The sequence below is a fragment of the Schistocerca gregaria genome, chromosome X, assembly GCF_023897955.1.
Source record: "Schistocerca gregaria isolate iqSchGreg1 chromosome X, iqSchGreg1.2, whole genome shotgun sequence".
NCBI classification, from domain to species: Eukaryota; Metazoa; Arthropoda; class Insecta; order Orthoptera; family Acrididae; genus Schistocerca; species Schistocerca gregaria.
The window spans coordinates 714,002,028-714,023,328 of record NC_064931.1 but is presented as its reverse complement, the minus strand read 5'-3'; the positions used below and the strand labels follow the sequence as shown (position 1 = coordinate 714,023,328).

Sequence of the window (21,301 nt, the reverse complement as noted above, 5' to 3'; positions counted from 1 at the left end):
TTTGGTTGAAGTGAGAGAAAGAGTTGGGAGGGGAAGTTACAGACGAATAAATAGTAGAGGAAATCTTTTACATATTATTGGGAAGATGCAGGGGGTAGCAATAGATGGCAAGAGAGAGAGAGAGAGATTAATTTGAAATAATAAAAAATAGCTTTAAAAATGTTCCTCATAGGTTCTTACTTTAAGTACGTAGGCAGAGATCAAATGAAAGAGAGATGCAATATTTGCAAAACACATTTAAAAGAAATTTATTTCAATTAAAAGATAACTTAAAGGAAAGCTTAAAATGAAAATTAACTCATATTTTATTATCTCAAGTTTGATACTCTTCTGTTGCCAAGTGATCTTTCACTACCTCTCAGTGACAGAAAAGGGAGCAAAAGAACAAATAAAGAAAATGAAATGTTTTCATGGCTCTAATGTCTTGTCCAGTGTCTCTCTGGCTTGTGAAGGCAAATGGACCAAGACATTAAGGCACGTTTATAGAGGACATGGATTCAAATCCCAACAATGAAACTGATGATCTGGTCTCGGATTTGTGCTCTTCCATGCATGCGTGTTTTTGTCCCTGAATAAACATTTGCAAACTAGTACTTAAACTTGCTTTAATTTTTAACAAATAATTTATAGATGCACTGTAAATTTAATTGCAAGTAATTAGCGTCTATAGCAGGCATGTGTCAGAGGCCAGTATCTTTAAGAAATGGATGTCTAAATAAAGAGGAAAAGTATGTAAGGTGTACCTCCTGTTGCAGATGGGACTAAGGTGGTAAGATGGAGATCGCTGGTTTGAACATATTCCAAGGCACTGTGGTTTTTGTGCTGTGTTTGTGTTGTCTTTTTGCATACTCAGTGAGTAGTAACAGTGGCAGTAAAACATGGTGAATGTTTTTTTGGCATAATTATCGAATGTCAATTTCGAGAATATGAACCATTGTAACATGTATGTGTCGAGAATCGAATTCCTAAACAAAAGGAAAAAGAATTGTGTGCTGAAAATAGCTACACCAGACATATATCTAATGTGTGTCCTGAATACCATGCCTTTGTTGGGTCAAGAGCTCAAGTCTAGGCATACATACTTGACATTCTGAGGTTCTGACCATTGCACGAATGGTTATTTAATTCACAGCTCTCAATGCCTCGGCAACTTCCATTTCAATAGACATCTTTGAGAGAAACTTGTTTAATATTGACAATAAATGTCACTGCCACTTAATCATTGTTGTGTGGCTCCAGGATACATAAAAACTCAAAAATTTGTCAGATAGGTGAAGCACACAGATGGCAAATCACTTTATCTCAATACTGCAGGTGCCTTCTGGATCTTGCTGGCTAACACTGGAGGACAGGCCATGTGATTGAAGAAAATTGCCTTAAACACTTTAATATACTATGTCTGATATGAATCAGAACCACCCTGGCAACATTCCAGTTACAGTCATCCATGCAGTCGGCACAATGAGCATACTACAGTTAACTGAAGGTAAATGATTAAAGTTTAGCCCAGGACTCTATGTTTGTTACCAGCAGTTAGTGTCCCATCATTTTTCAAAGGTCCATTCACTGCTCTGTGTCCTGTGCTGTAGCTGCCAAGGTGGTTCATCACTTGATTGGCAGTCATCTCTCCATTTTCTTACTTGCCTTCCCCTTCTTTTATTTTTCTTTTAGGGGCAGTTAGTGTATTAATTTGTTTGTAAATAACCACAGTGGCATCCACATGATACATAGTGCCCCAGAATTTGTGTCCAAGATATCAATCTTATGTGACAAAAACCTGACTACTATTACAAACCCAATGTTGGAGACCTTTCTTCCACCAAAGGATGGCTGTTTATAGGCACACACGTACTTGTAACATCCTTACTTGTTCGCCATTGATTGAAGTATTTTATAGTTAATTTATTGGGAAAATGTAATCACTAATTCCAAACACTTGGGGGTTAATAAGTATTAGGTGTAGCTGTATGAATTTGTAACATTTCTTATGCTGAAGTAGTAATGATTTCACATTTGGTTCTATATTTTGAGAATAATTATGCTTTTGTGGTTGAATATTTTCTCTGACATAAGGCATCATATCTTTTGTGACTTCAACTGTTTGAAGAAAAATATTCAAATTAAAGTGAAGTTAATATGTAGTAAGGCCAGCTGTTTGTTACCCTCATACTCATTTTCTTAATTTGGGTAAACATTGTCCAAACTTTTACTGTCTCTTTGAGTCCATATGCTCATCAAAGGTAATTTTATGGCTTTTATCTTAATTATAAAACATGCAAATTTGCCATTTAAACATTCAAAAGATACCTCGGGGATGAGTTACAACGTTGATGTGCACTGGAACCCAACATCCAACCAGCATCATTACCTTCTCTGGTTTTGACTCATGAGGAAGAATGGGTTACCATTCCTCCACAGACATTCAGACACATTATTGAAAATGTCCCCAGCAGAGTTAGTCTTCACAAAGGTGAAGGGTGCATACACCATTTATGAGTGTCCACTAATAGGTGTCTGGATACATTTGATCAGTCATTATGTTTGATGTGGCAAATACATGCTCAGGAACAGTATCTCTTCTTCAGTAAGGTAGTTGGAATACGAAATTCTGGTGATGTTGATACATTTGTTAAATGAGATTAATTTTAAGCGATGAAACTATTGTTGCATGTACAAAACATTTGCAGCTGTTAATAAGTGTGTAGGGTAAGTTGTTTATATTTATTGTCCATTTGTTTCAGTCTTCATAGAAAGATATTTAACATTGAGTTAAACAATTAAATGTCAGAATAATTCAAAATGTATCTTAAAATATTTTAAAACTATTTCTACACTTTCTGAACTTGATTAAACACATGTTGTTTTTATTTTTCTTTCCAGAACCACCCGCAGGTAATGTCGATGAACTTGAGCGCCTCAAGTTTCTTACATTGGGGACTCCAGGTAATATAATGTTGCTAGAATGTGTTTATGCGTAGTTGTAATTTTTTGTATTTATAATGCCCTTTTCTCCTGTGAAAATTGTATTTCGGGGACTATGTAATTAAATATTTGTATTCTATTCAGACCCCCCCCCCCCCCACACACACACACCACAGGGCTCACAGTTCTTTTGTGAGTTCGTGCATGGCGCACAAGAGGCCCTGAGATGTTGCAGCACATTTGTCCTTCCCTGGCTGCATTTCCTTCACTGTGTTCCTTCCTCCATATCTTTGCTCCTTCCCCACTGCCTCCTCCTTCCGCTCTCTTGGTATTATGATTTATGTCACCCTGGCTGCCCACCTGGTTCCCTGTATTCTTTGCATTTTGCTCCTCCTACATGTTCCTTTTCTGTCTTTAGTGTGATCCATTTGGAGAAGGACGCCCTCCCTAGTGTCTACGGAATGAATTGCTCTCTCTCCCCCTTCCTTCCCTGCTGTAGCCCCCCCCCCCCCCCCTCCTCCACCCTATTAGGTCAGCAGCACATATAGCCCATCTGGCTGAACCCCCTGACAACACAGAGATCACACTACTGATACCTGAGCTGTTTCCACCCTGTGTATGCCAAGGAGTGGTTGCTTGTCTTCCTGCAGCATTGGAGCTCCTGGCAATGGCTACTGTGCCAGGAGGCCCTTGCTGTGGCTGGGTGGTGCCCATGGGGAGAGCCCCTGATTGGAGGGGGTGGTATCAGGACAGATATTTCGTGCATGAAGCATATCAAGCTGCAAAAATCTGGCCTTTCTCTAATGGCTGTCTCTCAGAGTGGTAAATGTTTATTGAATTGGGCTTTGTATGACCCTGCAGCCTTTCCATCCCTGGCTACCCCATGGGAGGAGGGCCAGGCTCACCATCTTGGGATGAAAAACTTTCCCCACTGTCCGGTTTTTACTAGGACAGATGGGAACACATTCACTGCCACAAAGAACATCAAGGACAGGTTTGATGAAGTGGAGTCTCTCAGTAAGATGTGGTTGAGCTTCCTGTTGATCAAAGCTGCTTCTGCCACCCAATCTGCAGCTCTTCATGCAATGTCCTGGTGTCTATTACCCCTCACCAGTCACTGAATATGGTCCAGGGAGTGATTTTTCATTGGGACCTCATCCTGCAAACTGATGAGCAGCTTTGGGCTAATCTGGAGTGACACAGCATTCACTTTATTCAACGTGTGCAGGAGGGTCATAAAGACAACTGCACTGATACTGGTGCCTTTATTCTGGCTTTGGAAGGAGATACCATCCCATAGCAGGTAAAGGTCATGTGGCTTTTACTAACTGCCGGCATCTTATTGCAGAGTCTTCTTTGACTTGCATAAGATCACATTTTAGTTACCCTCCATGACTGGGGCTTTCCCAGCCACCTTCCAATTTTTATCTGTGAGATTTTATCCCACTGGCTCTTCCAGTTTCGAACTGGCAATTCACTCAGCAACCCTCAGATTCAGGAGATTGGTATCCCACAGGGTTCTGTGTTGAGTGTCACTCTCTTCCTCACTGCCATCAATGGCCTTGTAACCTCCATTGGACCTCTGGTTACCCTGGCATTGTATGTAGATGGTCTTTGCATCTAGTGTAGCTCTTACTTGGTAACATCTGCTGAATGCCAGCTCCAAGGTGCCATCTGACCGGCTACTGCATGGGCCCTCTCCCGTGGCTTCTAATTTTCTCACTCCAAAATAGGGATTGTGCATTTTTACTGTCAACTCACAGTACACCCCTATCCAGAACTGTATTTAGGCAACCAGTACCTAGATGATGTAGCACAGTCCCCTTTCTTGGGACTTATTTTTGATAAAAAGCTGACGTGGCTGCACCATATTCACCACTTGAAGACTACATGCATGCTGAAGCTTAATGCTCTCCACCTCCTGGCCCATAAATCTCGGCATGTGGACTGTGATACTCGTCTCCATCTGTACTGCGCTGTGGTTTTGTTCAGACAAGATTATGGTAGTCAGGTTTATGGCTCGGTGGCTCCTTCCACTCTGAAACTACTTGACCCTGTTCATCACTGTGGTGTACATCTGGCTATTGGTGCCTTTCGCTGAAGTCCCTTAGACAGTTTCCTCACAGAAGCAGGGATTTCCCCTCTCCAAATATGAAAGAGTCAATTCGTGATTACTTATGTAATCGCCATTTTATGATTCCCTGACCATTCTGTGTACCCTGTCCTCTTTGAAAATGAGGGCTGTCTCCCTCCTGATACCCACCCCCGGGTGGGATTGCCAGTTGGAATGCATCTCACTTCCACCTGATGTGGTCTCCATCTCCACTCACTGGAATGTGCCCCATGGATTTCCTCCTTCACCCCCCACCCCCACGCCTCCTTGTGTGGTGCCTAGACCATGATTTCAGATCGACCTATTCCAGGGTCCTAATGTCTCTGTCACCCCTGTGGTCTTCCAGCATATTGTACATTCCATCCTTGAAGAGTTCCAGGGTGCTACCATCTTCTACACTGATGGTCCTAAAACTATACAAAATATGGGATATGCTTTTATGTCTCCTACTGGCAAGGACACCATTTACTGCCAGGATCATGTTGTGTGTTCACAGCAGAGCTGCTAGCCATTAACAGGGCCCTCCATGATCTTCTCTCTGCCCTTGTCTGTGCCACCTGCTCAATTATCTTTCTCTGGATCCCAAGTCATGTGGGGATCCCAGACAATGAACTGGCTGACCATTTGGCTGGAGAGGCGGGTAAGTCGCTCCCATTCCCTTTCATGATTCTAAGTGCAGACATATGGATCCACAGCAAATCTCTCTTTGCCGAAAAGTGGAATGACATCTGGTTCAGTACTGCTCTCTGTAATAAACTCCTTACAATCAAAGAGACTACTGCAGTTTGGTACTCTTCCTTCCTCTCCTCTAACAAGGTTCCACTGTCTTATGCTGTCTACACATTGGTCATACCAGGCTCACCCATTGTTTCGTCTTGTGTAACAAGCCACCACCTCAGTGTGAATGTGGAGCCACTCTGACAGTACCCCTTATATTGGTGGAATGTCCCCTTCTTTTGGCCCCTCATGCTAAGTATAGCCTTCCAGTTCCTTTGTCTTTAATATTAGCAGATAGTTCACAGATGATTAAATTGGTCCTCAGTTCCCTGCATGAAAGTGGTTTTTATTTTCAGATATAAGGTTTTGCTTTACTTCTGGAGCAGCAATAGGGTGGTTGTGGTTGGGGCCTCTCTTCATGTTTTCTTGGTCGAGGACCCATGACCACTCCCCCCGCAAAGACTGCTCTTTTATCCCTCTGTTACTCAAGTTTTTAGATTTGATCTACCCTTTTTTTCCTTATACCGTGTGTTTTCTAATTTCGTCATTTTATAGTTTGACCCCCGTGACTGCACCTGCCCCTTTTTAGCAGACCTTCTTTCTTCCACAAACAACTTTGGAATCACAGGACTGATGACCTCACCATTTAGTCCCATAACCTCCCCCCCCCCCCCCCACCTCCCCTCCACACCACTACTTCCATCAATCTATCACTCAATTTGTCTCTAGTTTCTTACTCCACTACCCACCACTACCAAATCTCTCTTTTTCTATTTTCCTCGGAAGGTCCCAGGTTCAATCTTATATAGGGGTAGAGATTTTTCCTCATTCTTGTTTCACCAGGACAGAATCCAGTCCACTCAGCCTGCTATGAAGTGAGTACAGGGGATCTTTCTCAGAGGTAAAAGGCAGTTGGTGTGATGAACCTACCACTTTCCCCCTCCTAGAGCCATGGTGAAGAAAGGCTGCAGTGTACCTGCAGTGAGACCAACAGCCCGGTCATGAGCTTGTGCCACTGACTTTATCTTTACTTTTCAGTTGCTATAACATAATCATAAATAAATAATCATAAGTAAACTACTACTCTGTAAGTTTTTAGATGTAATAAGAAAAAAATTAAATATTTATGTGAGTAAAGTTTACACAGCAGCAGATTTGTAATGAAGTGTCAGTGTTGAGTAAGAAAAATACTTTGTTTAATAATATTTCACCACAAAATATTTGTATGTATAGCATTAACCGAGCTGTTGATGACAAAATTTGTTTTGTCGATTAGGAAAAAAATACATTTAGTGAAATCTTATGGGCACCTCACACAGGTGGTCTCTTTGGCTGGAGTCCATCTGGACCAAGTTTGTTGAGCTTCGGTCCAAATTGAGGGAATGGTCACAAATGGCCTCCACAGAATTGCACCGCAGTGGCAGTTCACTATGGCATATGACTGTGAAGTTTGAAATGTCCAGTAAATGCCCTTAGCTATGAAAGAGGTGGAACTCATTTATGTAGGTCCCAGTGTGGTTTGCATTTGTACAAAGAAAATAAAACCAAAAAGGAAATGACAGAAAAGAGAGCTTTCTGCTGGAAGATGTTGGAGTTATTTGAAACTAGTTCCGGAACTGTCACTCAAAACTAGTAATTTCTGGATTTATTGATTGACGGATGAGACTGTGTATAATAAATTTCTCTGAACAATCAGCCCAAAGATCAGGTGAGAAGACACAAACACAAGAGGGGCCATCACCCTCAGGGTGTATATGACCTGGGAGATCTGGGAAAAACCTGGGAATTTTTTCATCTGGGAGAAAACTGAAAAAACCCAGGATATTTTTAGAATTCCGAGAATTTTTCATTGTTTCAGTTTTCAGTTAAATTTTTGTATTTTTGACTGGTAAGAACTGATACTCTAACAAAGGATATTACTGTACCCCACTACTGCAGAATAATACTTCAACAATAAAACATAAATGAGAGGAAAAAAAACGAAAATACCTTAAATTGCAAAGGAAATGTGCCATATACAACAACGACACACAGTGCTCATGCAAGCGTCTGCCAATTCAAAATGTGTCAAAGGCTTTAGGAAGACTATGCAGTGCTTCATAACAACAAATTGCCTCCAATGAGTGTGAAATCGCAACTGTTTACATTCCATTTGTTTTAGCAGTTACGTGCAGGCTCATGCGCCTTCAGAGTTTAGTCACATTTGAGTAGTAGATTCTCCCGCCTCTGGCAACAGGAATGTGGCTGTTGGCTGTGCAAGCAGTTGCAGCAAGCAGGTAGATGCTACCAGGAAAAGTGGGAGCCAAAGTCATATTCTTGAGGAAAACAACTTGTTTCACAAAGCACCTAGCATCCAGTGCACATTTGCCTATCGATTATTTATATAATTTTGAAATGCTTCCCTGTTGGTTTATGAACATTTTTGAACACATTTTAAGTTGATTTCTGAATGAATCATAAGTTGACTTTTGAATCCTTGCATAGTGTATATGTTGTCTCTGTCAGGAGAATCCTCGTCGCATCTAGAAATAAACTTTCCACAGACAAAAGGAGACGGGGCATTATGAGCTGAGGAAGTAAAGCCGAACGGATGAATGCCAATAGCTGTCTGATTATATGGTTGATTGGGTTTGCAAATGATCAGCGTTGTTATAATTACTAGTGAAATCCATAGATTCAGACTACCAGAGTGGAAATAAACGAGAGACAGGAATAACAGGTGAGAAAGATTACGTATTATCTTCTCCGTGTATCCAAGAAAACAAAATTTTTTCAGAAAATTTTTGGCCAGATCACTACACTAGTAACGACCAGTAGTACAGTCCCCAGCTAGCAGCTGCATAAGTTCTATTCTGGAAGTAATGCAGAAAATGTGTTGTTCAAACACGTAATAATGCCTAACCGGAAAATAATCGTGGGATAACTAAACCTGTTATTCTGGCAGGGTTAGTGAAGTTAATCGGCGAACAAATTTTGACAGTGGCAGCAATAGCTACAGAATTGGTGATGACAAGATTGTTTGTTAGAACAAGGAAGGAGAGGGAATGGGGACATCACACAAATTATGGAAGAATAAGACGATTCCAAATTTATATAAAAGTTTCGTAATACTACTTTTCAATCTCATGCTTGAGAAGCTGGTGGGAATGAATGAAATGTGAAACTATTTCCTAACATAAAGCTTTTTGCTTGTAGTAGGCCTGATAGGCATTTGATATTGGTACTTTTGCAGAAAGGAAAGCATGCCATGTATAGCTGTAGCAAGATTAGAGAGAAAAAAATGCTAGGAGCTCAGGTTTGAATAAATGTGTAATTTCTTGCTTATCTCTTGCCAGTATCGGTTTTATATATCCTATATTTCATTTTATGTCACACAAAACAGAAAATTATTAGCTATTAGGCACTAAAGAGTTCAAATTTTCTGAAGAGTTATTGTTCTCTCAATTACAAACAATCCCATCCGCCATTAATTGTGAGATTTTTTTTAAAGAGGGGGCAGGCTGTCAAACCAGCTGACTGGGAGCAGGAGAGGCACCACAGGACATTCCAATTTCCACTCTCCTGAATATAGTTTGGACATGCGGTAGAAAAATGCTTTATGAAGAGGCGTGGCACTGCACTTTGGCATACTGAAGACCAAATAATATGTCTTACATTTCCTTGAATACATTTGTTTTATGTTTCAGACTTTTCAAAAAGATCTGCGCTACAAGATGAACATATTTTGGAAATTCAATTATTTTTAATATTGACCCGGTTCGCAAATGCCGTAGATCTGGGGCTGATGCACAGAGCAGTCTGAGCTATAGTGCGTAGTCTCCACATGACTCGTATTTACATTTAGTGATTTTGCTGTTTTCCCTTCGTTTACTCTCATTTCCCTTCGTTTACTCTCATTTCCCTTCGTTTACTCTCATGTCAAATGAAAATGAAATGGATATCTGTGGCCAGGAGCTATCAAGTAAATTAAAACACATTCACATAATTATGGAAGGCTGAAATATGTCATTAGTTTCAGATTTTATTTTATTTCCACCTTTCTGACATTCAAGCATTAATCGCCTTGCGAAACAATGTAGTTTGGCTTTTGTTAACCTTTTCCGCAGAGGCAGTCAATGTATTTGAAGTGAAATGTTTAATTCCACAGTACTGGCTAGCTTCAACCGTTTGCTGCATTTCAAGTGCACGTTTTCATTTTCTACCACGTATGCCATAGTAAAGACCCAAACATAATATGATACAGTACTGCTGCTCCAAGAAAATTTACACCCCGAAAACCACACTGAAAAGCTTAATATCAGGTCGAGGTCTATTTCATTGCGAATCTGGACATATGAATGTGCCCTTTAAGTATGCACTTTAAATGTGCACATTTTAATATGGTTCACGAAATTCCAATGCTTTTGCAGTATACTCTGATGTCTTCTTTCTTTTATGACATAATGTATGATCTTTCAGTGTTTTACACGTATGTACATACGGGCTTCCTACCTCATGATAGCTACCCAAGCACATTGTCGCCTGTTATCTGTGCTCTCTGGCGACTGCTGAAACGAACCTATTTCTAACAGGTCACGGGAAAATATTGCAAATGGTGGTTTGAAAAGTGTTACTTTCAAAGGAAATATCATTTTACGTAAGTTAAGCTATGTGCAAAAATGTACCATGAATTTATTAAATCACATAGCGTTTGACTCTCATTTAAAAATCAACTCTTTGATGATGAGCCATTTAGAAGAATTTTGAACCCCTGAAGATCAGACATTTATGTCATTATTAAAAATTTTACTGGCACATTTGTGTGTGATATCTTAAAGTGTAACACGCGCAAAAAAGAGCAACAGTATATGCGAAAGCTTAGCTTCTCTTGCAGCTTGAGACCAATATTATATGTGAAAGCTTTACTTTTTTTTTAGCAACACTATGTATATTATTTTAAACTATTAACTTTCCCTGTTTGTGTGTTCGTGCTTCTTAACAGTAATGTTGCTGTTGGCTGTCTATATCACGTGTCCTATGCTCTGGATATCCGCTGTCATCGGCTGGCAGATCACGTGACATGAGCTCCGAATGGCTTACAAAAGCACATCGAAATCTCGATTTCAATTATTCGGAAAGTAACAACTGGTGTTTGGTGGAATTCCAATGTGTGCTGTCGTAATACGAAAATACACAGCGTACATGTTGCTGCACATCAAAGATATTTCCAAACTGTGTCTTTTTTCCCTGAAAAGGATTGATAAGGGAAAATATACTGTCACCTGGGAGAAAGCGTATTTTTCACTGGGAAATCTGGGAAAAATCCGAGAATTTTTTTTCCTTGTCCACGTATACGCCCTGACCCTGCACGAGATATTAACTGCTCATTTCAGTACTTTGCAAGTAGGTGTACCCATGAGAAACTGATTTCCCTATTGCTCTTTCACCTCAGATAAATCCTGATTCCTGTCAGATGATTCTGAATGCAGGGATATATGAGAAAGATGCAGTAACATTTTAAAAGGGGGTCAGTATTACAAAATATATAGAAATAAAAAAATTCAGAAGTAGAAAGGCATGCTGAAAACTAATACCTAGAAATTTTTTTATATGAAAGGTCTTAAAACTTTTTAAACAAACATTATTAACATTCTGCATCTTTATTTTTCATGTCTAAATATTTATTTCTCAACATAGTCACCCTACTGAAAAACACATCTCTCACAGTGAGATACCAATTTGTTGATATCATCACTGAAGACTAGTGTTTGCCTTTGTTGATGGAGCCGCAACCTCGCCTCTGCTGTGCATCACTATGAAATTTAAGTCCTTGAAGGTGATATTTAAGTTTTGGAAACAGATGAAAATAGGATGGGCTAAAGTCGGGGCCATGCAGAGGATGATTGATGACAGTGAATCAGAGGTGCTGGATTGTTGCAGGTGTCACAGTGCTTGTGTGTGTGCATGGTCTGGCATTGTCTTGCTGAAGGAGAGGGTGCTTCATGTGTCAACAAACTCTTGCTTTGAATTTGAAACATTATTACAGCACACTGTTTCTCATGCACCAACAAAGTTGAGTTATACACCACCATGGTACGAGCTACAGTTCAGAGCAACAGAGGGCTGCAGATTTCTACATATGCAAACTAAAGATGTAGAATGTTAATAACATATGTTTCATTTAAAAACCTTTACTAGTTTTCATATTAAAAATTCTGAGGCATTAGTTTTGCGCACACACTCATATAAGATTCTGTTTTTTACACTAGTAATAGTTTAAAAGTAATGCAGTAAAGGCCATCACACATGAGCAATGCATTAGGCCAAAAGGCTCTGCTTCAAAACAAACCTTATAGTGTGAGAGGGAAACACAGCAGGACTGGTGTGGCTTGATCAGCACAGTTGGATTTTCAGTACATTGATAGTTTGTCACTCTGACCCATCAATCTTAGACCTGATCTTCACTCTGCAGCACTGAGCTACACCAGTACATCTGAGCTCCTTGACTCATGCCTAGGTTTGGCTTGGCATGAGGCCATTACGAATTGATAAAACTGTCCATCACATGTGAAATTAGCAACCTGTTCAGTGTTGATCATTACCTAATGGTAAACAGAAACAGACAAAAATGTAAATAAGAGAGCATGCTGAAAAATAACGCCTATGAATTTTTTATTCTGTTCTCGATATGGGTTGTAGTATTACATGTCACACATATTACTCAGTCAACATTCCTACTTTGCTGATGCAAATTGCAAACCTTCACTGCTACAGGGCTCCGAAACGAATACTGTAATGTGGCATGTGTAATGTAACTATGTCACTGCCTGAAAAACAGCATGCTGTAATTAAGTTTCAAATTCAAAGAGTTTGTCCACACATGGAGCACCCTCTCCTTCAGTCCTCTCCTGCCGTCTGGGTTCAGAGGTCATCCTCAGTTCATAGAGGCGGTTGGCGGAGTTGGTAAAGGCGGAAAGCCTCGCTCGCGGGGTGGAATCTGAGCTAACTATTTGTAGTATCGTTCCCAGAACCGATCACGGTCCTCTGGTTTGGAGCCGAATGGAAGGCTTAAACCAGAGGCTCAGATGATTCTGCGAAGATCTGGGGTGAAAATTTTTCGACCTGAATAGGTCAGGCATGCACGACATGCAGGAAGCGGCTGCAAGGGTAGCGGAGTATGTGTGGAGTGGACATGTGGGTTTTTTAGGTCAGACAATTTCCTCTCTAGGCCTAATAAGATGCCTCCTGAGACACGGCAAGGTAGGAGTCGGCAAGATGCAACAGGGAATAACAATATTAATGTGCTAACAGTAAACTGCAGGAGCGTCTGTAGAAAAGTCCCAGAACTGCTCTCATTAATAAACGGACACAATGCCCACATAGTACTAGGGACAGAAAGTTGGCGGAAATCAGATGTAAACAGTAATGAAATTCTAAACTCAGATTGGAATGTATACCGCATAGACAGGCTGGACAATGAAGGGGGAGGCGTGTTTATAGCGATAAGAAGTGAAATAGTATTGAAGGAAATTGACGGAGATCCGAAATGTGAAATAATTTGGGTGAAGGTCACGGTTAAAGCAGGCTCAGACATGGTAATTGGATGTCTCTATAGGCCCCCTGGCTCAGCAGCTGTTGTGGCTGAGCACCTGAAAGATAATTTGGAAAATCTTTAGAGTAGATTTCCCCACCATGTTAAAATTCTGGGTGGAGATTTTAATTTGCCGGATATAGACTGGGAGGCTCAAACGTTCATAATGTGTGGCAGGCACAAAGAATCCAGTGAAATTTTTTAAAGTGCTTTATTGGAAAACTATCTTGAGCAGTTAAGGAGAGAACTGACTTGTGGCGATAACATATTAGACCTTCTGGTGACCAACAGATCCCAACAATTTGAAACAGTTAACGCAGAACAGGGAATTAGCGATCAAAAGTGGTTACTGCATCAATGATTTAAGCCGTAAATAGAAATATTAAAACCAGTACATCTGAGCTCCTTGACACATGCCTAGGTTTTGGCTTGGCATGAGGCCATTACGAATTGATAAAACTGGCCAACAAAAAAGTTTTGTCTCAAGTACAGATAGTGATGAGGATCAGTGGACAAAGTTCAAAACCATTGTACAATATGCGTTAGATGAGTATGTGCCAAGAAGCAAGATTGTAAGAGATGGAAAAGAGCCACCGTGGTACAACAACCAAGTTAGAAAACTGCTGCGGAGCAAAGGGAACTTCACAGCAAACATAAACATAGCCAAAGCCTTGTGGACAAACAAAAATTACGAAAAGCGAAATGTAGTGTGAGGAGGGCTATGTGAGAGGCGTTCAATGAATTTGAAAGTAAAGCTCTATGTACTGACTTGGCCGAAAATCCTAAGAAATTTTGGTCTTATGTCAAAGCAGTAGGTGGATCAAAACAAAATGTCCAGACACTCTGTCACCAAAATGGTACTGAAACAGAGGATGACAGGCTACAGGTCGAAATACTAAATGTCTTTTTCCAAAGCTGCTTCACAGAGGAAGACTGCACTGTAGTTCCTTCTGTAGATTGTCGCACAGATGACAAAATGGTAGATATTGAAATAGATGACAGAGGGATAGAGAAACAATTAAAATCGCTCAAAAGAGGAAAGGCCGCTGGACCTGATGCGATACCAGTTCGATTTTACACAGAGTACGTGAAGGGACTTGCCCCTCTTCTTGCAGTGGTGTACCGTAGGTCTCTAGAAGAGTGTAGCGTTCAAAGGATTGGAAAAGGGCACAGGTCATTCTCATTTTCAAGAAGGGAGAGAAGTCTTCCAAAGTAAGAGTGATTTCAGGTGTACAGCAGGGGAGTCTCGTAGGACCGTTGCTATTCACAATATACATAAATGACCTTGTGGATGACATCGGAAGTTCACTGAGGCTTTTTGCAGATGATGCTGTGGTGTATCGAGAGGTTTTAACAATGGAAAATTGTACTGAAATGCAGGAGGATCTGCAGCGAATTATTGCATGGTGCAGGGAATGGCAATTGAATCTCAATGTAGACAAGTGTAATGTGCTGCGAATACATAGAACGAAAGATCCCTTATCATTTAGCTACGATATAGCAGGTCAGCAACTGGAAGCAGTTAATTCCATGAATTATCTGGGAGTACGCATTAGGAATGATTTAAAATGGAATGATCATATAAAGTTGATCATTGGTAAAGCAGATGCCAGGCTGAGATTCATTGGAAGAATCCTAAGGAAATGCAATTCGAAAACAAAGGAAGTAGGTTACAGTACCCTTGTTCGCCCACTCCTTGAATACTGCTCAGCAGTGTGGAATCCATACCAGATGGGGTTAATAGAAGAGATAGAGAAGATCCAACGGAGAGCAGCGCGCTTTGTTACTGGATCATTTAGTAATCGCGAAAGCATTACAGAGATGATAGATAAACTCCAGTGGAAGACTCTGCAGGAGAGACGCTCAGTAGCTCGGTACGGGCTTTTGTTGAAGTTGGCGAACATACCTTTACCGAGGAGTCAAGCAGTATATTGCTCCATCCTACGTATATCTTGTGAAGAGACCATGAGGATAAAATCAGAGAGATTAGAGCCCACACAGAGGCATACTGACAATCCTTCTTTCTACGAACAATACGAGACTGGAATAGAAGGGAGAACTGATAGAGGTACTCAAGGTACCACCCGTCACACACCGTCAGGTGGCTTGCGGAATATGGATGTAGATGTAGATGTAGACAGTGCTGCTTGTGAAGGCTATGGTTAGGTATGTTGTGTATGAAGTACCAGTAAACTGTGCTTGTCTGATTTCAGAATGCACTAGGGGATTTTGTGAAGATAAGGGATTGGGGTTGTGTGTGTGTGTTTTCAGTGTGTAAGCTTGTGGTTAGTGTTTTGTATGTGTGTTGTTGGTCCCTAAAGTGGTGCATAAGGGTTAATTCTGTGTTTTTGTGTGATGCTTTTTGTGGTTCATGTCCTAAATTTTGAATGAGAATGTAGGACAAAATGTGTGTTGTTTTGTAAAATTTTGTGTATGTGTCCTGAATAAGTGTGTAAATGGTGGGTTGACCTAAAAGGTCTCTTATGTGTATGTTGGGAAAACTTTGTTTTGGAGACACTGCAGTCATGTTGGTGCTGTCTTTGGTGCCATAGGTCACACTTCCTAGCCCAGAAGGTGACCAGATGTATGAGCTGTTGCCAGAGGAGGAGTCTACATGTACGGTTAATCCATCACCTTTCTGGAAGGGATACAACCTACAGAAAAATGCACACCCTTTTTCGCTGCAATGTTGAGGTGCTTGTTGCATGTTAGGTGACGATCTATTTCAAAGCCTAGTTAAATTACTGAGTTTCTCCAGGTCAGTTCTCTGCCATCAGTGTTGAGTTAACAGTCAGTGAGGGTTCGCCCCGCCCTTCACCCCCCCCCCCTCCCCCCCCCCCCCCCCCCCCCCGGGGGGTTGAAATAGATTGCCTGGAAGTTTCTGAGGTTGATCTTTCTCTTCCATAGATTACACCACAGTGTTGTTGAAGTTTTCGGTGTATATGGAGGAAGCTGCAACAACTTTTGTATATGGCGGTATTAACAGTATAGGTACCTGCTTAGGAATGTCATTTGTGTGTATGGTATAAAGGACAGGACCTAAAACCGAGCCTCGTGGGACTCTTGCTGCAATCTGTCATGTCTGTCTGGACTTGTCTCCATTCCTTATGAAGAACTGTTGTCCAGTAAGGAAGGAGTCAAACTCCCAGATTATGTGTACTGGGCACCCTGGCTGACTTCAGTCAGTGCTAGGCCACACGCCAGCACTGCAACGTGCAACAATCGGATGTTTTGGGTTCACTGTCATTGATCATCCTCCATACCAGGGTTTCACGAACTGTATTCCATGCAAAATGAATGAGTGCTCCACAAAAAACTATAATAACATAGCATGTTTTTTTCTCAACATTTTGACGATACTAATCTGTTGTTTTTTTAATTCTATTGTTACCCAGTCAGTGAACAAAATAAGTTTTTCTCATTTTTTAAGAATTTTACTAACCTTCAAAATACAATGGATTCCATCAAAGTACCAGGATTCTCAAAGTGTTCCATCAGTGTGAAAGTTCAGAAACCCCCACTCTATACAGTCCCAACTTGGCTCCATCAAATTCTTATCAATTTCCAAAACTTAGAGTTTCTTCAGGAACTTGACTTTGATGGTGATGAATATGTGCAAGTAGAGGTGAAGTATTGGCTCCATCAACAAAGTCAAACATTCTACAGTGACAGTATCAACAAACTGGTCTCCTGGTAGGAAAAATGTGTTCATTGATAGGGTGGCTATGTTAAGAAATAAATATGCAGACATGAAGAATAAAACTGTACAATGTTAATTAAATATGTTTTACTTAAAAAGTATTTTATCCATTTTCAGCAAATGTATTTCAACAAATTATTCAATATCTTTAAGAGTTTTCTCATCAATAATTCGGAGGCATTACTTCTCAGCACCAATTCGGAGCCCTATAGTGGCAAAGGGATGTAATTTGTATCAGCTACATGAGGAAGTCAATTGAGTTATGTGCATGGTATGTAATATCTCAGCCAATATTGAGAACAAAGTAAAAAAATTACTTCAGCATGCCATCGTATTTACACTTTTGTCTGTGTCAGTTTACCATCTGCTAAAGATCAAAGTTAAACGGGTTGCTAGTTTCACACCTGTTGGTCAGTTTTATCAATTCTTAATGGTCTGAACTGAGGCATATTTGGAGGACCCGAGATGGACTAGTGTGGCTCAGTGCTGCAGAGGGAGGCCAAACATAGATTCAGTGGGTCATTGTGATGAACTTTAGATGTGCTGAAAATCTAGCTGAGTTGGTCTAGCCACACCAACCTGTAAGAGCTTTCCCCCACACTCTAAGAGATTTGTTTCAGTGTGAGGTCTTTAGTCTAATGCATCACTCGTGTGGTGGCCTTTCCTGTATAACTTTTAAGCTGCTTCTAGTATGAAAACAGAAATTTATATTTTTCTCTTTTTATGTTGTGTACTACATTAATTTTAGTGGGGGAAGGAAATTCTGCAAACTTTTTTAGTTATTCACAGCTTAGGAATACAGAAATTGAAACATTATGTTACACTTATTCACTTCTTTCTGTACATTTTACGTAGTGTAATGAATGATCATCATCTCTTGTAATATTTGCTGTGTAGGTTTAAACATCATGCCCAAAGACAGTTACATCCTGAACAGTGTAATTGTGATACCAGTTAAAAAACTCTTCTCTGAAGCAACTGTGATACACAATATTAACTTATTTATTTGTGTGGTCCATGACCTGCTGCAAACCTTACTAGGTGATGCCATTTCAACAACCTGCAAGTCAAGTATTTATGTTAACTGTAATTTACTACAATGAGTGGATCTGGGGTGTAACATTGTGTTTGTAGTGGTGGTAATGGTGTCAATGACAGTGAGATGATGATAAAGTTGAATGCTGGCACTTCCATATAGCCTATATAGTGTGCTGTAAGGGATATCATATATTTTTAATAATTGTTATTTCAGTGTCATGTTCATTGATCACCTTCAGAGCTAAAAATAAAGTAAAATAAAATAAAATATTAATAAACAACTATTAAAGTAGGCTGTGCAGACAGAAAATATTTTAAATTGTTCCTAAATAAGTAGACAACATGGATTAACAACATATAGAATTTAAAATTCTTAAAACTGCACTAGATTAATCACATGTTGTGAAAATTAAAATTTCCTTAAAAATAACATAGTCATAGGCTTTACAGTAAAAGAAACGGCATTGTTGTAGACTTGTGACAATGTACAGCGGCATCCAACATCTTAATACACCCATTTTGTATCATACATACATAGAGGAGGGAGGGAAGTGGGATGAGGAGAGGACAGGCACTTTTACTGTGCAGTATTAAAATGTAACGAAGATGTTGCCTAAAAGATGTAATATAATTGACTTCAAATTAAGAAGCAATTTGGATTATGCACTTCATATTCGTATGTTAAATATCTTGTTAAAATTAACAATTAAATTAAAAATTGATCTAAAACTGAGTGCATGAAGTTTTCATCAGAGAGAGTCTGAGGTGCTTTGTTTCTGATTATGTACATTGGGCTCAGTCTGCCCACAGCCCAGTCAGCAAGAACTACCCAAGTTTTCTGCAGCCTCACTCAGCAGAAGATAACCTTAGCAGCCTGTTGCACTTGCAGACAACTGGGCAGAGAGTCAGCATAACTATGGACACTGATGTCACATAAATCACACCTGTCTTGTTTGAGAAAATATTCTCATAACTAACTTATATTTCATCCATTTCGTTGGTGATCCCCACCTCCAAAGTTTTTTCCACTACATCTTTCTCTTAATTTCTTTTTCACTTTGTAAGACTGTCATTTTCTCTTTCTCAGAGTAGTGTCTATTCTTTTTCTTATTTCTACTGCTAATTTTCCATGCCTTCATAATATTTGTAAACCTTTTTTAGGATCAGTAACTACCTCGCCTTTGTTAGTTTCCTCCAGCATTCCTAGACACATACTGGGTTCAATGCTTACTAAAACCAATTCCACAATGTTTGTGGGCACCCAGCCTCCCAGTACAAGATTAACTCTATGATTCATCTTAACCATTAATTGCAGATACTGTCTACTTCTATCATAACATTTAACATTATTGGACATTTAATTTGTTTACATTGTGGTGCAATGGAATCCATTATTTTGGATCTACTTGGTTTAATAATAAAGTTCAGAAAATGCTGAGGAAGCGGAGATTGTTGCACTCTTGGTTAGGAGGATGGCTGCTGTGGCGGAGCGGTTCTAGGCGCTTCAGTCCGGAACCGCGCTGCAGTTGCTACGGTCGCAGGTTCAAATCCTGCCCCGGGCATGGATGTCTATGATGTCCATGGGTTAGTTAGGTTTCAGTAGTTCTAAGTCAAGTGAACTGATGACCTCAGATGTTAAGTCGCATAGTGCTTGCATCCATTTGAACCATTTTTCTTGGTTAGGAAAAGAACACAGAAATGTTTGCAGGCAATGGTTTTATTTTATTGTGTTGTATTGTACTGAACTGGGGAGCTAAAACAATGGAGAGGCTTCATCTCCACCGTAGTGCTCAGTGGTACACAAGCCCACAACAGGCTACAGCAGTCCACTCACCCTACCGTGACCCCACATTGAACCCAGGGGTGGTTTGGCCTCCAGTGGACTCCCCAGGGAACGTCTTGCACCAGATGAGTGTAATCCCAATGTTTGCATGGTAAAGTAATTATGGTGTATGTGTATGTGGAGACAGTGTTTGCACAGCAATCGCAGACATAGTGTAACTGAGGTGGAACAATTTGTACCAGCCTGTATTTGTCGAGGCAGATGGAAAACCACCTTGAAAACCATCCACAGACTGGCTGGCACACCGGACCTTGACCCTAATCCACCGAGCGGATTTTTGCTTTGGACCTGCATGCCTTCCCGCACAGAAAGCAGTGCGTTAGACCGCATGGCTAACCGGACCTGCTCGGCAAAAGTTAGTAGAAATTCATTTGTCTATAAAAAGACCAAATGAGCTTTACCTCCTCTTCCCCCATCATGCCTTACTGAAAGATCTTGCTGAGAACCCAAGACAATTCTAGTCCTTTGTAAAATCACTAAGCAGGTTAAAGGTTTTGATCCATTACTTGTGGACCAAACTGATGTGGCAGTACTAAGACAGCAAAAGAAAAGCTGAAATTTTAAATTTCACATTTAAAAAAATCATTCACACAGGAGGATCATACAGACATACCTTCATTCACTATCACACAAACTTTCATATGGAGGACATAGACATCCCTAGCATTGAGAAGTAACTGAAAGACTTGAAAACAAATATAAGTTACCAGGCCCAAATGGAATACCAGTTTGGTTTTACAGACTGTACTCTTTGACAGTTCCAACTTACTTAGCATGCATTTTTCATAAATATATCACCCAGCACAAATTCCTAAGTGACTGGAGTAAAACACACGTGACTCATGTATATAAGAAGGGTACAAGAACGGCCGTGCAAAATTGCAGGCCAGTATCTGTAACTTTGGCTTACTGTGCAGAATTCGTGAGAAAATTCTGAGTTTGAATACAATAAATTTCCTTGAGATAGAAGAGCTAGTGTCCACAAATCAGCAGAGATTTAGAAAGCATCACGCATGTGAAACTCTGCTTGCCCTTTTCTCCTTAATATCCAGTGAACCATGGTTGAAGGGCAACAAGCAGAGTTCATATTCTTAGATTTCGGGGAAGTGTTTGACACAGTACACTACTACAAACAGTTAAATAGGGTGTGAGCATATGGAAAGGCTCTCAGATATATGAGTGGCTCAAAGACATATTTTAAACAATAGAACCCAATATGTTGTCCTGGATGGTGAGTGTTCATCATAGGTGCTCCAGGGATGTGCGGTAGGACTGCTCTTGTTCTCTAAATGACATGATGGACAGGGCAAGCGGCAATATATGGCTGTTTGCTGATGGCTCCATAGTGTATGGGGAAAGGGTAGTTATTGAGTGACTGTAGGAGCATATAGGATGACT

General features: G+C 40.3%; 1 protein-coding gene across 13 annotated transcripts in view; it reads left to right on the top strand.

Annotated features, from left to right (window-relative positions):
* Nucleotides 1-21,301, top strand: part of LOC126297741 (uncharacterized) — a 387,999-nt gene that overhangs the window by 287,643 nt on the left and 79,055 nt on the right. For all 13 annotated transcript variants that reach the window (XM_049988891.1, XM_049988898.1, XM_049988892.1 and 10 more), the window contains one exon: nucleotides 2,881-2,943. In XM_049988891.1, the coding sequence (XP_049844848.1) occupies nucleotides 2,881-2,943 (63 nt within the window). The remainder of the gene's footprint in view (nucleotides 1-2,880; nucleotides 2,944-21,301) is intronic.